General features: G+C 41.9%; 1 protein-coding gene across 3 annotated transcripts in view; it reads left to right on the plus strand.

The window, feature by feature from the left end:
* Nucleotides 1-18,050, plus strand: part of RALGAPA1 (Ral GTPase activating protein catalytic alpha subunit 1) — a 286,398-nt gene that overhangs the window by 230,730 nt on the left and 37,618 nt on the right. For all 3 annotated transcript variants that reach the window (XM_019518882.1, XM_019518883.1, XM_019518884.1), the window contains 2 exons: nucleotides 9,294-9,452; nucleotides 13,177-13,304. In XM_019518882.1, coding sequence (XP_019374427.1) covers nucleotides 9,294-9,452; nucleotides 13,177-13,304 — 287 coding nt within the window. The remainder of the gene's footprint in view (nucleotides 1-9,293; nucleotides 9,453-13,176; nucleotides 13,305-18,050) is intronic.

The following is an 18,050-nucleotide window of genomic DNA, read 5'->3' on the forward strand; positions in this document are numbered from 1 at the left end:
CTCACAAAACTAGATGAACTTACCTGTGTTTTCCCACCTGTTTTCTCCTGAATGACAGTCCCAGAAAGAGCAGAGCTCACTGTAAAGCTCTTGAAAAATGAACTGAGGACATTGGCTAGCCCCACAGCTAACAGCTCCTGTAAAATAAAAACCAAACAAATGACATGCAACCCCCACTCACCCCTTTCCCTCCCCCTTTCTATCAGGTACAGCTCAGCTCTGACTTAGGCTGGGATCTCTCCTATAGAGTACTTGGAAATTCCTTCCCCTGCTTAGCCATTCAGTAGTGCCAACTTCCATGCACTATGCTCTGGGACAGAGCAGCCTGACAATAAGGGAGGAGAGGAAGAGGCAGAAACTGGGGAGGTAGGAGAGAAGGGGCAGACTTGGGGGAGCAAAGGGGAAGGGATAGAGACTGGGGAGGTCAGGGGAAGAGGCAAAGACCAGGGAGTTTGGGGGAAAGAGGCAGAGCCTGGGGGAGTTTTGGAAGAGGACAGGGGCTGCTGGGAACTGGGAGGCAGGAAAGCTGCAGGAGGAAGAAGTGGGCAGGCAGAGGGCAAGAGGGCCACTTGACCCCTCCCCCTCAGCTCCTGCTTTCCCTGCTGTAGTAGTAGGGGAGCAGGATTCAAGACAACCCTCCAATACTTGGATTCTATATCTGGAAAATTATAACAAGTTTATAATTTTTTCCATATATAAAATCTAATTATTGGTGGGGTTGTCTTATGTTCAGGGTTGTCCTATATTTGAGTAAAAACGGTTAGCTAGTTGGCTGGTTAGTTAATCACCTGTTATTTAATCACAGTCAAAAATTGTCAAATATTCCATGAAGCCAAGAATGCTGTGTAGGTCGTGGCCTACCTATTCAGTTTAGGAGTAGGCAGCCCCTACCCTGCTCCCAGAGTTGCCAACTTTCCCTAAAATATGAACAGTCAATTAAAACAAAAAAAAAAGAACAACAAAACCCTTAAGCAACCCTGACCTTGAGTGACACTGGGCTGTAGGAAAGAGACTAGAAGGAAACATTGATGGACAAATAAAGTAGAGCAGTGCCACCTGGTGTCTGAGCAGGAACACAGCACCCTGCAGAGAGCATTCTGTCAGGGCTTTGTAGCCCATGGGAGCCCCATAGCCCCCTTCCCCCAGCCACGTGCTGCTGCTGCATCCTGTCAGCTGCCTGTAACACTGTTTATTTCACAGGTAGAAAGACAATAATCCTTTGGGGGTCTGTGGTGGGGTGGGGAGAACAGGCCAGCAACGTTGGAGGTGGGGGCAGCACAGTGTGGGGTGCAGATGTGAGTGTGATGGCAAGTAAACTATTTTGAGCCAAATAAGCAGTCCTTTCCCATCTACAACTTAGCTAAAGACCCACACTAAAGTTGCACGTATTATATTTCCTTCCTTTTCGTGAGTGGAATCCTTCCAAGAATCACTTTCTTGTTCTGTATTTGGTTTTAATGACAGAAACAGACGGGAAGTGGGGTTCAGGAGTGTAAAGGTAAAATAGAAAAAGACTTCCTGTATTTGCAGTCTGTATCACCCATGTGAATTCCAAGCAAAGGTGGTAAGGACTAGGAGGCAAGCCTGAGCTCAAACTGAAGTTTAGTAAAGCTTTTGAGTTGTGCTTTACTGCTGCTGCTGCAGCTCAAGCTTAGGGATTTATAATATAGATGATCAGCCTGTACTGGCTTTAGGAAGACCTTAAAGTCTACCCTATCAGGGATTCTAGAAAAATGGTTTATGAAGGATTCATTGCATGGCATGGGCTTGTTTTTGGATCTGGGTTTTTTTGAAGTGGTGGTTGGTTTTTGCTTGCTTGCTTTTTGTTCTTGTGTTTGTTTTATTTTGTTACTAAAAGGAGTTAACTTGTCTCATTGTTGGCTGAATTGTTACTGGATTTAAAGTTATAAATGTGCCCATAGGTGAATAATAGATTCATCTAATCAATGGAAATAAAATTAAATTAAAACAAAACTTCTTCCTGCCATTTAAGGCAGTGCAGCATCAAGATTCTAGTGTTTTCCATCTTAAAAATTATTTTCTATCAGTCTTTTTGACTAGTATATAAAACATTATCTTTAGTGCCTTTGAAACACTGGACAATAAAGCAATTATAAACCAGGAAAATAAAATGAATTCTGAAAGAAGAGAAGGGAGCCTTTAGGAGATCTAAACAGGGAAAAGTAGAAAAATACTTAAATAATGAATTGTAAATAAAGGCTTTAAAGCCTATCTCTCCTTCAGTTCTATTTTCATTTTCAAAATGAAAGCATATTTTAAAATGGAAATTGTTATTTAAAATATACCTACACAATTAAATCTCCAAAAAAAGTGTCAAAATTAAGATAGAATCATGAAGTCTCAATTCACAGTGGGAGCAATATTGCAAAATCATTCCTGTAGTTTACCTCCTGTCTAGCTTTGGGTACGTTAGTGCTGAGAAAAGGTGAGGGAGGACTGAAAGTGTCTTAATTAAGATGAATATATTACACATATTGTGTTAAATAAAAGGTAGTCATTTTTTAATTATTAGGCTGTTAATCCTTCTTGAGCTTTTGGTGATTGTATAAATGACTCATGCTTAATTTGACATTGTCAAAGCCACACAAAAGAATTATAGCCCCATAATTCATAGCTAATTGTTTTTGTTTTGTTCTGATATGAATACCTACTGGATAGTTAAAGGGATTAGTCCAGAAAGCGTGTTCATTAATACAGTATTTTTAAATAAAATTCCAATTAATTATATCCATTATTTATGGGAGTTTAAAAAAAAATCCTGTGTGTATTAGACTGGATTTTTATGAAGTTTGTCCAAATGCTTTTAAATGCATTTTAGATAGCAGTATTCTCTGTGTGCAACTATGAAGCAGCTATTTCCCAAAATATTTCTGCTATTCTTGCTGTATCCTCTCTAATGAACTCTCATTTAAGTAAATGAAACAAAATTTAAAGAACAGCTTTTGTTTTAAAAGGAAATACAGTTGCCTTTTTCTCTCCCTTCTTTCGTACTAAGTGAGTACTAGAAATTACAGATAATTTTGGCAAGAGTTCAAGGGTTAATGCAACAGATAAATAAAAGGAATTTTCTGTAAATTGAGCCCTGCATTATTTCACTTGTCCTGCCTTTCCAAACCTAACTCATTTAATTTTAAAAAGTAAATACTTAAATTCTTCCTGACAGTGTGCTTTGCTTTTACTATCGTTTATTACTTCAATTATACTTGGTATCACTTGGAACAGTCTGCCATTTGGAAATCTCAGTATAGCCTGAAGCTTAGTATTAAGTCTGGCTGGTATTGTAACATGTACAGCATATGACACTAATGTATCAAAATTAGATTTGATCATCCCTCCTGGTTATATTTATTTCACATTTCTTTTGTATTCAGTTAACTTAAATGTATTAGGAAAGCTGACACATGGTGATGGCTGTATAGTAAGAATATTTTAAAGTATTTTGAGTAAAAATTGAACTCTCATACAGGTTTTTTCGCATTGTTGAGAGACTTTATTTATTTATTCAAAAAATAGAATAGAGGTTCAGAGCAAACTATAAATTTGGCCTGTTTCTTTCTGCCATTTCATGGATTCTAGCTGTCAGCTTAAGTGCAGTGGGGCTGAAGCAGCTTTGAATCACCTCCTCATTTCTTCCTTTCTTAATCATTGTGGACAGTGCCACCATTGTGCCTGTCACTCGGACCCATTGGTGTTATCTTTGATTCAGATTTCGCTCTGTCCCCATAGCCAGTCTGTGTCTAAGTCTAGCAGATTTTCTGTATAACATCTCTAAGATAGTCTTTCCTATCTGTTTACACAGCCAAAATTTCTCTCATTATTTCATGTCTCAGTTACAGTACTGCAATATCCTTTTCTCCAGCCTTGACAAGTGCAATCTTACCCATCATATCCATCCAGGATGCTCCTGCTAAACATCCCTACCCTAGCTCTTCCTCTGACCATGCCAGCCTCTCTCTGTATCCCTCCACTAGCCTGTCCTCCTTCACTGCATCAAACACAACCTGCTCTTCACCTTCAAGGCCCTGTCTTTTTGCACTCACTGTCCAGGGGCCAGCTCTCACCACACATTAACCTGGTGCCAGAACCCATTTCTTAAATTTCCAAACACCTTTCAGGCTCTCCCCTCACTTGGAAGGAGTTTCTTGTAAAAATTGCAATTCTTCTTGAAACTCTCTCTTGCTGGGATGCGTACAAAAAACAATGCTTAGCGTGCTGATGGTCCTGCCTTTCATTCTTATTGTTTCCTTTTACTCCCCCATCTGTCTGTGTCCTCCTTGTCTCTTGTCTCAATGTATAAGCCATCTGGGGTAGAAACAGTCCTTTTGTTCTGTGTTTGTATGGCACTTAGAACAGCAGGAGTCTTGGTCCATGATTAAAGGTATAGACAGAGGTTAAAATGTTATCAGTATGGAATGTATAAGCTGTTACGATGTAGCTGTTAGGTCTGTAAGATCCTATAGCAATGTTGGTGGAATAAAAACATTGTAACTTTAAGTCTGCTTCATTCAGAGTTAAAGTTACAGTTATTACTCCTGATATCTCTTGAGTCTGGGAGAGGGTTCTATCTCTGAACCGATTTGGAAGTTCTTCTCCAAGAAAATTAAAATCCAAAGAGGCAAAATAGAAACACTTCTGGAAAGGGCTATACAAGCCTTATCCAGATCCAAGGAAGCTTTTCAGGAAGCTCTAGGTACTGTGCCCATTCTATGCATCATGTGCTTCAGTGAGTAGAGATGCTATCTCAGGCTTCCAGGTGACCTTTCATAAGCCTCACTTATCTGCAGCACAGATGACATTTTTGTGAATGCACCAAAGGGAGCTTTGCTCAGTAAACCCAAACAAATGCAGGTCAATATTTCAAAACCAATGATAGAATGCCTGAGTGAGTTAAAAGGGGATGGAGTTTCCTACTTCATGGTGTAAACACTTATAGAACCAAACAAAATGATGTCCTCAAGACGCAATGCTCTAAAACATATTGGAATGTAGAACCATTCATTTAGGATACTGAGTGCCCCTATCCATTATTCAGGACTTAAGAATTCAATTATCCACAAACACCACCATACCAATGCTATACATCAGCAGGCGTGAAGGATCTTCTCCAATCTGCCAGGAAGCTAAGGGTGGTTACAAAGAGGATGGAGCTAGATTGTTCTCAGAGGTGGCAGATAAAACAAGGAGCACTGGTCTCAAGTTACAATAAGAGAAGTTTCAGTTAGATGTTAGGAAAAAACTGTCTCACTGGGAGAGTAGTAAAGCACTGGAACAGTTTACCCAGAGAGGTTGTGGACTCTGTCCTTAGAGATTTTTAAGACCCTGGTAGACAGAGCTTTGGTTGGGATGATATAGTTGGGGATGGTCCTGCTTTAAGCAAGGGGCTGGAATAGATGACCTCCTGAGGTCCCTTCCAACCCTAATTTTCTATGACTCTGCATAGCTTTAGGATTGCTCTATCAGTCATTTCATTGCATCATTGATAACTCCAGGTTCATTACTGTTTATCTCAGTTGGTAGGAGTGTGGCGCTAATAACATCAAGGTTGCAGGTTCGAAACTTGGTTGGACTAGATGATCTCTTGATCTCTTCCACCCTTACTTCTCTATGATTTATGATTTACCTATGGTTAATATGAACTATTTGTTTTCACCGAAACAGTCAAGAATGCCCCTCATTTCAATAAGGGTGCACCTGGCAGCCGTCACTACTAATCATCCTACTGATCTTATAGTCCTCTGACATTCCATAATGATGAAATTTTTACAGGAATACATCTGTATATTCCCACTGGTCAGGAGGTCCCTTTCTTTCTGGGACCTTAACTTAGTATCAACAGGATTGATGGATCTCCCCCTTTCAGTCTGTGCCTACCAGCTCTCTGTAGCACTTGTCAAGAAACACAGCCTTTAGATTGGCCAAATCACATCATCAAGGAGAATAGGAGAGATTGAGACCCTCATCGTAAATTCACCATACAGTCTTTCACAAGGACAAAGTCACTATCAGGTCTCACTTCAAGTTTTTGCCTAAGCTTGTTTCTAAGATTCACATCAGTTAGTTAATTTACCTTCAGATTTTCTTTTAAATATCATTCTACCCAAGCTCCTTACAGTTCTACATTTTGGATGTCATAATAGGCTTCTTCCTTTTTATGGACAGAATCGATCCATTTTGCTTTTTAGATTCTGTGGTATTAGCTGAAAGACTTAAGGAGTATTTCATATAATCTTGGAGTTGTTAACTGGGACTCTGACTGCATTGGGGATGATTATGATTTGACTAAAAAATAATCTCTGATTATATTTGTCCTTGCTCACTGGGGGTTCAGGCCCTCTCTGGCAAGTTGGGATCATGCCCATTTACCAAAGATACCAAAGGAAACAACGTAAAGCTTGCTTGGTATGTTTACCATTCACTGTTCTTAAGGGACAAGCATCAAGTTTTCTAGAGTAGCCCCAAAACCTTTATTTTTATAAAACTTGTGTCATCTACCTCATGGCAAATAGGCAGCTGCCATCAAAAATAGACTCTTCCTTCTCTAAAAGAAATAAATAACTGTTTCTTTGAGACGCATTGTCCATGAGATTCCATTACTTGCCCTCTTTTCTCATTAATTCAGAATCCCATTTGTTTAAGACAGTGGTGAAGAAATTGTGAGGTGGCTGAAGTAGACATCGTACCCTCAGATATGAGGATAAGAGCAATGGGTAGTGGAGGGAAAGCCCGTTCCCAATAGATGCTGCTTTTCAAAAGAATCTTAATCATGTGAACATGGGATATGTACAGAACAAGAATGGAATCCATGGCCAGAACATTGCCAAGGGCCTCAGTTACTGAAGAGTAGGTAAACCTTCCATCGCAGTAATCAACAACCTTTTTGGGCTGCAGACCAGAGACCCAGTTCAGGTCAGAGGCAGGTGGGCAAGTAGGCACTGAGACCACTTTTCCCTGAGGCAGCACTGGGAGAGCACCTGCAACTGGTACTTTTCTCCTCGGTGGGAAAATGACTGCTGCCAAAGCGCCTTGCTGCTGGATGCTGACAGTGCCCTACATCTGCAGATTGGATCAAATGGCCCTTCCAGCCAGATCCAGCCCACAGGCCATAGGTTGTCAACCCCTGTTTACTCCAAATCTATCAGGAAGCCTGTTGGAGCCAGGTAATAAAACTGGCTATTCTGAGTCCCAGTCCAGCATTAGCCACAAGAACATCCTTCTTTTCAGTTAGAAGTATGGTCATGATTTTTACAGTAACAACCTGTTTAGACCCTAAAGTTTGATTTGTGTGTGTGTCAGGGGACAGGGGTTTTAGGTGGTGCACTTAATTTTCAAGGTCAGTCAGTTTTCAAGAAAAAAATTAAGCATTTATTTAATTGTTTTGGAGCAAAATCAGATCACTTTCTTCTTTAATATACTTTTAATTGATAGCAGACTATCTGCGAGAGGAACAAAGTCCTCAAATACAAATCTTGTTAGATACACTGTCCTCTAACTGTAGCGCTGAAGCGTACACCCTGTACTTGCCACTGTTCCCACTCCTCCTGCCAGACCCCAGCATCCACGCCGTCACTGGGACCAGGCTCTCCAGCCCCTAGTCTCCTCTACCTGTGCTCTGGAGAGGGTGAGAAGAGGTTTAGAGGCTTGGGGCTTGAAAGCTGGATAGCCCAGCAGTGGGGCATCCCCACTGACACCACGCAGCCTTTACGCTGGGAAACCCTTTATACTTGGAAACATTTCAAAAGTTACTAATGTTCACATCCTGAGTAGCTGAAGGCAAGGGCAGATCTAGGTGGAGTGCAGTGGTATAAACAAAACCCCATTTCAGACCCTGCCATGAGCAACAGCAGGGATGGGGTTTTTTAAGTCCTCAGATCAAGTGAAAATCCCATCCCCATCCTCCTGTTCTCTGCACTCCCTCCTTTCTGCTCCAATCTCAGCTGCTTGGGTACCCACTACTGCCCCTGCTGCTGTCATCTGGTGAGGCAGGGAAGCTCCAAAGCCATTCTGCCTGCTCCAGCTGGCAAAATGGCAACAGCAGCAGCAGTGGGTGCGTTTCTTCTCTCTGTCCAGACCCTGGGGTATTCTCTGCCTACTTGGGAACAAGCATGGGCTGGGAACCTGTCTGCTGCTATCTTCTGCTGAGCTGAGCTACAGTGGGTCCAGACCTCTTCCTACTGTGAAATGAATTAGTAGAGTTGTGGGTTGGGCGGGTTGCCAGGGGATGACTCTAGAGCAGGGGTGGGCAGTTTTTGGCACCACTTAATGAGTTTTGGTGACCTGTCAAGGGCGCTCGCTCTCTCTCACTCTCTCCTCCCGAGCTCAGAAGCCTGACCCCACCCACAGCTTTGGCATGCCTTCCCTCCCCCAGACTCAGCAGCCAGGAAGCCTGAATCCACCCACAGCTTTGGCGTGCCCTCCCTTCCCCAGACCCAGCAGCTGTTGGCTGCATCCACAGCTACCCAAACATGGCCAACAGCTTCCAGGTCAGGGGGCAGGGCACACTACAGCTGCAGAGTGTGACCAGCCTAAACCCTCTTGCAGCTGCTGTAGCATGCCTTGCACCCCCAACCCAGAAGCTCCCAGAAGCTGTCTGGACTTGAGGCATGGCATGCTAAAGCTATGGGCAGGTGGACTCTGGCTGTGGGGAAGTGGGGCTAAAGCTGCGGGTGGGTTCATGCTTCTGCTTCCATGCTGGTGGCAGACACAGCCCAGGGAGAGGGCACCCAGTATGTGGGAACCGGCCCCGGCCACCCAGCACTACAGGGCTGTCAGAGCCACCGCCCACCACTGGACAGATCCATTCACTTGTGGGGTGCCTGCCTACCCCTGGCAGCCAGTCACAGCAGGGTAAACCCAAGAATGGAGCAGAAAGGAGGATCCCACCCAGCTGCATCTGCTGTTCCGTGATGTGTGGCTGAAAGAAGTCAGGATCAGCTCTGGAATACTTTCCAAACACTCATCAGCCCAAGGCAGTGGCAGGTGGCAGAGGGGATAAATGGGAGGAAAGGGAACATGCTGCTAAGGACAGGGGGAGGGTGGGGATGCCAAGAATGGGGGATGATGGGACAGTGGATGGGATTTTTAACTTATTTGGGTACTTTAAAAAAAACCCCAATGCTGATCCTGCAACATGGTGTGCCTGCTTGGGGGTGTAGGAGAAGCTGGGAGCAGGTGTGCAGCCCTGCACACCCCTTCACAAAAGTTGTAGATCTGCCCCTGGATGAAGGATTTATAAGAAATTAACTTTTAACAGTTTGAATCCCTTCTTTTTTCAGCTAAGACATTTAGGAAATGATGAAGTGCACATTGTCTGGTCAGAGCATACTCGAGACTACAGGAGAGGAATAATTCCTACAGAATTTGGTGATGTTCTCATTGTTATCTATCCAATGAAAAACCATATGTTCAGTATCCAGATTATGAAAAAACCTGAGGTAAGGCTTTATTGTATGCTTTCAAGTATTAACTACATTATTTTTGTTTCTGGTTCAACATATTAGTCCAGCAAAGTAATTCTTCTTGAATAGTAATGGCTGTAAGGCTATAATGACTATAAGGCAGAACTCAGAAGTTTAGTGTTGTGGTGTATGGATATAAATAAGAAACTGAATTGCAATGTTCTAATCCAAATAAGATATTCTGGTATGATCATAAACTGCAAAAACAAAACCAGAAGATCTTGTGTAGTCACCTAAAAACTCCACTGTTTCCTCCCTCTTTGTGCTATTTCGTTGCCTTCTGTAATTCTCACATAGGAATTTAGGTCCTGGTTCATCAGGAACTTCAGGTACATTGACCTCATGGCTAAGGAAAAAAATTACACATAAACAGGTATAATTACACATTGGAAGCCAGTTCAAATCTGTAACACAACGGGGCTAAGTACAGGCAGTCAAAACTCCCAATGCTGAATTGATTCAGTCTTTGCAGGTTAGTCTAAGATGCAGAGATTAAATTGAAACAGAAGTGAACAGACATTTACCTTTGATTCAGGAAATGCAGCCACATGCCTGCAGTAGCTCAGGCCAGAAGCTAGTCTAGCATATAGCCAAAATGGGCTGTCTGTTCGCTTCCTCTTCCTGCTGCCCCTGAGGTCTTTGGGATTTGCAGTCCAGAATCACAACAGCAGGACTCTGCAGCGTTCCTCATCACTTCCTCCTCTTGCTTCCGGGTGCCTCTGGGATTTGTAGTCCACAGTCACAGCTAGCAGTAAGTTTGAGCAGGGGAAGGGGTGTTTAACCTCCACTCTGGCCCCAGACTCCAGGCGCGGTTTGCTGAGGGGAGGAGGTGGGGCAGTCCCTCCCTGCAGACTGGGCTGCAACCTTATCCAGGCTAGCCCTTCCCACCCCCTTGTCAGACAGCCCTCACTGCTCCTACTAGGGAGCAGAGGGGCAGGGCCAGCCCTGCTCTCTGAAACAGCACAGCCCAGGCCAGGGCTGCAAAGCATGCTGGGCTGCTGGCAGACTGTGATTTATCTTGAACAAGGAAGGGGTCTGGGACAGAAGTTTCATAAACTAATTTGACCCAAATTAGTTAAGTCTGATACTACATTCAGCCAGCTTTATCTTAAACCAGTTTCAGTCATTTTGAAACTGGTTTATGTGCAATGAGTTTCTGTTCTGTTACAGGTTTCAACTAGTTTGTGATCGCTTAAACCAGTTTATGTGTAATTTCTTTCCCTAGAAGTTCAGTACACATAAACCACTTGCAAAATGGCTGAAAACCAGTTTAGAATAAACCTGGATGGATGTCATATCAGACTTAACTGATTTAGGTTAAACCAGCTTATTCAACTTCTGTCCTAGATCCCCTCCCAATTCAAGCTGTCTACTCTAGCAGAGCCAGGAGGTGGGCTCTTGCACCCCCCAGCTTCTGGCCTGGGCCACTGTAGGAATGTCTGCCTTTCTGGAATCAAAAGTGAATGTCTGTTCACTTACTTATTGGTTCAGTCTATGCAGTTTAAACTAACCTGAGAAAATTGAATCAATTCAGCCTTGGGCTTTTTGACTGTACTTCATGGAGTTATGTAAATGTCTGGGTGTGCACAAATATTTTTCAATATAAATGTTGTGCTGTTCTCTGACTATTTCTGCTGTCCCTGCTCATTAGCCAATGATTATGTGACTCAAGCTGCTGTGGTGGTGAGGGAAGCAGCATATGGCTGGAGTGCATAGTTCATAGTATGATGTCAGTACCACGAAGGTTGATGTTTAAATTTTATAATACTGCGTTTTTGTTGACTATAAATAATTCTTAGAATTAAGATTTGAACAAAATGAGAATCAATGTATGTGGTATGGCACTGACACCTATACAGTGCCATAATGTACACTAATGCCACAAATAGTACAGTCATTTTAATGCTTTAATTAAACAGTACATTTTGAGAAGGCAATTTATTGCATTCTTCAGTCAAACTAGGGGTATAGGTTGTAGCTGTATTGGTTGACCCTCAATCAAACTAGACAATTTAAAAATTCTTAAGACTACCCTAAATGATTCACAGTAAAAATAATGTTCTGGAACAGGGGTTTTTAAACTCTTTCATGGAAAGGATCACATCTTAGCAGAGCAATTGTCTGGTGTGATCCTCCTCTAATATTCACAATCCTAGGGAACACCTTTACTAATATATAATCCTTGTGGGAGTAACTATATCAACTGTTTACATGTACATACATGGGGAAAGACGGTATTTGGTACCTGTCCAGCATCTGAAAATGCTATTTTACTTTTTAAAATGCAAATTTGGCAGCTAGAAACAAGAGAGAGACCTGGAATCTTGTAAGGAGCTAGAGCTCCGTGGAACACTGGGGGGTATATTGCAGATGACCAGTTATCCGCAGACACCAGTTCTAAAGTGTTGAAGGAAACCAAGATGATGATTGGTCAGTGAAAATTGTAGCATCCATGTATTGGAACCAGATACACTTAACTTTTTGGGGAAATATGTGTATCAGTAGAAGGGCACCTTATGCCCAAAAACTTGTCCAACATCATCACATCTCCCTAGTATACAGTTAGTCCAATAAGTGATCCCCAAAAAGACCTTGCCTCCTGTACATTTCCTGGACAACCACGCCTACAACAATAGTTCAACCTTGCTATATTAGTAGCCAGATTTTTCTGCTGGTCTCACCATGCTTCACAACTGGGTTTATAAGATTATGCACACAAAGCCAGACTTCGCAGCTACATCCAGTACTTGATTGTCAATGCAGCATGTGCAAGGTTTGGCATCCACGGGTTTGAATGAAATTCTATCATTGCAATGAAGGGAAACATGAAAAAACTGGGTCTGGCTCACCTGCCTGCAATTTCTATTTTGGATTGGTTTAAAGTGTAAGTAGTATGTGTTCCAACTGATTTTATATTTTGTGGACTCAATTCCTAAAGTGTTCTGTGGGTATAGACAAACATATGCAAATGGACAAACTACACAGGAGTAGCTTTAAAGTGTAAACTGAAACTGCTGCTCCTGAACAGCAACTCTCCCTCCCCTTTTAAAGCCACTGCAGGTATATATTTATCCATATCAAGTCCATACCATACATACTTGAGTCAGCAGCAAAGATCCTAGTAACTTTAGTTGGGCCAAGATTTCACCCCCATGATTTCTGCCACAAATTGCTTACTGTCTAGTTGTAGATATGATGTAAGTGACAAGGAAAACAACCACATGTGGGTGAAGTAAGGATTACATGACCGGTTTGTATGTATTTACCATAGATGGTCCCATATGATATATATGCATGCTTCACCTGAAGTTTGACAGTTTTTAAGCTGATTAATCATTTTTCTGTAGTATATTCTTACCTACAGTGTTCTCATTTAGCCTTTGAACTTCATAGATGTCACATATATGATTACCATTAGGTTTTTGACAGAAAATGATGAAAATAAGCCTTGATGAGATGCAGTCTTCAAATGGATATTTAATTTTTGTGCACACTCATTTTTATCTGTTACCAAGATTATCATGCTGTTATGTTTCCATAAGAGAAAAGGTCTATCATAGAATATACTTGAATAACTGTTCTGATTAACTAGAGATAAGGAGAAAAATGAACTATTTGAGCACTCCATTGTTAATGCTGATTGCTAATTGTTATAAAAAAAGGTTTGACTTAAGGTTGAATTTCTTAATTTCTGATTCAGGTTCCCTTCTTTGGTCCACTTTTCGATGGTGCTATTGTGAATGGAAAAATTCTTCCTATTATGGTTCGTGCAACAGCTATAAATGCAAGCCGAGCACTAAAATCACTGATCCCATTATATCAAAACTTGTATCCTTTTTACTGGTAGTTTCTTCAATAGATTGACTTTACAGTGCTGAAAGTATTCTGTTCATGTTTTTATTGGAATGGTATTTTTTCTATCATTTTAGCTTTTAATATATTTTTAAATGTTTTTAGAAATGTTATTGTTTTAGAATTTACCCAAAAGACCACTTTTGCTAATAAGTAGAGACCAGATTTAATCAAATACCAGAAACAATCCTTTTCTTATTATTAAAACATTTTTTCAATTTCTATTATATATACGGCTTGTTTCCAAAAGCAGTTTCACAATTTAATTAGCAGCTCTTTCCTTTCATGCATATAAACATTTGTCCACTGTTAATTTCCCATACTTTTTGTTTTTAGCCCCAAAGGGATTTTATTTAAAAAAAAAAAAAAAAAATAATGAAAATTACTTTTTTGGCTTAATGAAAATTACTTTTTTGGCTTAATGCTAATTAGATGCATGCTTGTCTTAATGCTAATTAGATGCATGCTTAAGATAACTCAGGGCTATCATCCGAGTAACCTGAGGATGTCTCTATAAAGAACTCTTAACAAGCGATTATCACTTTATCCCTTTGGAAGTTAGTTAATATTGCTGTAAACTTCTGAACAAGCAGGAAAACAGGATTATAAAACAATAAGTAGTGAAAATAAAAGCATGAGGCTTTTCATCTGTTAAAAAAACCCAAAATTGCAATGTAGGTACATACTGAAATCCATTTATAGCCTTACATCATGTTTTTACCCAAGGCCAGGATGGTTGTAATTTTCCGTGTACAGAATCTAATGATTGGAGAGTCATTTTATATTTGTCTTCTCCACTGCTACAATGGCAGAGGATCATGTGGCAGGGGAGACAAGCTGGGGGGGTAGCACAGCAGCCTGTCCCTTGCCTGTCCTGCTGCGTGTCTTCTCCTCCCCTGGTGCTTGCCTGTCGCCCACTCCACCAGCACTTGTGGCCAGGCAACAGTGGTGCCAGCAGCTCCAGCCCCAAGCCTGGGTCACGGCTCAAGCAGTCAATAACTAGAAATTCATCGTATTATTCTATAGTGCAGTAACTAAATAGTGTTGCCAACTGCCCTAGGCCATGTGTACTCAAATCTGAGATATGCGTACTCAAAGCTATGATAATGCTTATTTTTCTAACGTGTTGAATGAGGAAAAAAGATCTCCCCTGCATTCAAGTAAATATACTAGTAAATTATTTAATTTTTTTTTTTCATTTGTATCTCTCCCCTTCCTAAGATTAACTTAGACTTTTTTTGTTTTTAAACTGGTAAATTTATGTTGTTAATTTAGCTTAAATAAACAAAAGAGGTTAAATTAAGAACTTTTTTAATCTGTAAGTTATTTTGTATCTCATGTAGATTTATTACCTTATGTCTGTCAATAAGGTGTCTTTTCACAAATTTTTTTTTTAATACTTGAGTAGTTTTGCTTTTATTCTTACATCTGATAAGATAAATTAGTTTATAGATGCATGCTGGTACATCAGATTGATCATGTTTTCTGGCTTTTCTGCAATCTCTTTGTGTAAAATGCATCATTATTTAACTTTTGGGAAGGACTAACCTTTCTTCCTCCTATTCAAAATGGCTGACTAAGGAATTCCAAATGTGCCATGGTAATTAGGGTTCGAAAAAGAACTCGTACTGGAACAGTATACTGAATCATCCTGAGGGTACTACTGAAAAATAATTTCCCTTGAACTAACAAATTTATACCAATATTTTTATTTATAGCAGTATATTGCAGCTTTTGTGAATAGTACTCCACATATAACACATCCCACAGACTTAGCCTGCCAGCTTGGAAGTTCCATGCTTAGAAATTATTCAAGTCCTGAAAGTTGTACCTGCAGGAACTTATGTTGTGGTCACAAACTGTGCTTCTCACTGTAGCTGCCTGCCTAAATCAAATTGCTGGTGTCCTTTATTATATACAGTGGTTGTCATTAAAATGTTGGTGCTTATCATTTTAAATACTTAGAATCACCATATTATGACAGTATTACTTATATTTACCATATTTTACTTCTAGTAAAAAAACGTCAAGATTGTTGGGGGCCCATTATAGGTCAACCCCAAGTATTAGAGTGCACTTTTTAATGTTCTTCATAGGGGATGAAAAGGTTAATTTATAATTAGAACAGTACAATATTATTATGTAGTAATACTGTTGATTATAGGAACCTATGCCATCACCTAGGAGGCATATTGGGTGTCAGATTACTTGGCACCATTTTTAACTGATTAAATTTCTAATTGATGACACTGGACAGATGTAACATTTGAAGAACTTCAGACACCTTTGAAGTGCTTCAAAAGACACCTTGAAGGCACCACATAAAGTGCTCTAAAAATGGCAGAGGAGCTCAATAAATGACCCTGCCATGAAACAGCAATTTCTTTGAAGCACTTCATTATGAAGCAGATTCAGTTATATCTGCATGCTCAAGCATAGGTAAACAGCAAAAGTGGGCAAAATGCGGCCTGGGGACTGGATGCGCAGGGCCCCTAAAAAATTTAGAAAATTAGTATTTATTTGCCCCGGGCTGCCTGTCATGCAGCCCTTGATGGCTTGCCAAAACTCAGTAAGCGGCCCTCTGCCCAAAATAATTGCCCACCTCTGGTAAACAGGGAGTTGCTCAGTCCTCTGGCATCACACAGTTCTCCATTCTCCCTTCAAATTGGAGAGGAATTTGGAGCACTTACGTATGTGTTTCTGTCTGTGGCTACTGACTGAATTCTTGTCAGCCTGTACTTAGACTGTGTTGTGTTTGGTGCTGCTTAAAGTAATTTGTTTAAAGATGAAAAGTTGTATATGCTGTAAGTGTAGAGAGCTGTGTTAGCTCTCTTTATAAACTTACTTACCTGTCTTAAGTAAAAATTTGTTTCCCCTGATGAATGGAGCTATGGAGCCACTGAGAGAGGAACAGAGCCCTGCAGATGTTGCTGCTTCTGTAGTGGAGAAAAAGTGAAAAAGGAGGAGTAGTGAGGAGGAAAAGTGGCCCAAATATTGCTAGTACATTTTTAAAGGAACAAAACAGTTGGGGTGTTTATACACGTGCTCTGGGTGGGGGGCACTATAATTAGAGCAGCTCCAAGAGCCACTCGCAGTAAAGCATCCAGAGTGTCATATATGTCAGCATCCCTGCACTGAAAAATAGAGGCAGGGGTGCTTTATCTAAAGGTTGTTGAACAAGCTTTAGTCAAAGCACCCCCGCTGCCATTTTTCAGTGTGGGGATGCTGATACATGTGACACTGGAGTCTGCCAGAGCACGGTAATTACCATGCTCCAGCCGACTTGATTAATTGAGTCTGCTCTGACGAGTTGCAATTACAGCGCAGGGACAGGCAATTATTTTGGGCATTTGGTGGTGGCTGCGGCATTTGAGGTTTTTCCAACCCCCTGCCCCACATGGTAAGAATGTCTTTAAGTGTGTTTGGGCTGAAAATTCCAGCCGCCACCCTTCCCCCCACGTCCGGTGTGCCACGATGTTCATTTACCCATGTAAGTGTGCCGTGGGACAGGAAAGATTGGGAAATGCTGCCCCAACCCATGCCCTGCCTTTGTCAGGGTCCCATGGGCCATGCGTGGTGTTAAGGGGACCCTGCACAGGCTGATTTGCCCCAGGCCCTGCACCCCTCTAGGGATGGCTGTGGGAGAGGGTGTGGGTGTGTCTGTGGGGGGGGATAGGTATAGGAATGTAGGTGTTGCGGATGCAGCATGTGGGTGTATGTGTGGATATGTGGGGTGTGGGTGGGTATGGAGTTTGTGGGGGGCTGTGTGAGGGGGAGGTTGGCTGAGGTGTGTGAGTGGGTGTAGGGGTCTGCATGTATGGCCAGGCAAAGCGGGGTCTGGCTGCATGTGTATGGTGGGGTGTGCATGTGGAACTCACCCTACCAACACACACCCACACACCTGGGGTACCAGCGTGGCCCCATTCTCCCTGGTCCAGCAATGCAGCTGGGAGCCACATGATGCTGGAGCAGTGTGGGGCCAGGAAGGCTGGGAAGCATCTGGTGGGTGGGGTGGGGTGGGATTGGCCTGCTGCGTCCTGCTGAGGCTTTCCCTGGGTCCCACTGCCCCAGCTCCTGTCATCTCTGACAGGCAGCCAGGAGCAGATAAATATTTTTTAAATTTTTTAGGGGCCCCGCAGGTCAGATGGAATGGCCTGGCAGGCCGGATTCGGCCCGTGGGCCGTATTTTGCCCACCCCTGTTACAGCTCATCAGAGCAGCCTCCCTGAATGTGTATAGGCGATCTTGGACTCTTTACTTATCAGAGGGTTAAAAGCAACAAGGAGCAGAGTGCCTAAGTGTGGAGTAAAGGAGATAGTAAGGCAAGGGCCTGCTGCATGTCTGGGAGGAAAGTAACTGCAGCAGAAGGGGGCCCTACATAAAAGTAACAGGAGCTGAAATTAATTATGTGTATGTGTGTATGCATTTCCAGATAACCTAGTGTATGTATATACTAAGTTATCTGGAAGTGGCAGGTTTAATTGGGGCAACAGTGATTTACTGGGAACTTTGGTGGGACAATAGAAATTTAGATTAGCTTTGCTCATGAGGAGGCAAGGCATGACAGAATAGCTGAGTGATCTGGGAACTCCATGTCCAACAAACTTAAGCCCATAGGTGCCTTTTGTATTCCCTTTTTTATAGATGGAGAAACAGAGAGGTATATCTACATGGATAGTTAGGGTCAGCTTTGAGGGTTGCCTTCAGCCATCCCAAACCTTGT

This window comes from Gavialis gangeticus, unplaced genomic scaffold (assembly GCF_001723915.1).
Source record: "Gavialis gangeticus isolate Ggan-Ray unplaced genomic scaffold, GavGan_comp1, whole genome shotgun sequence".
Lineage (NCBI taxonomy): Eukaryota > Metazoa > Chordata > Crocodylia > Gavialidae > Gavialis > Gavialis gangeticus.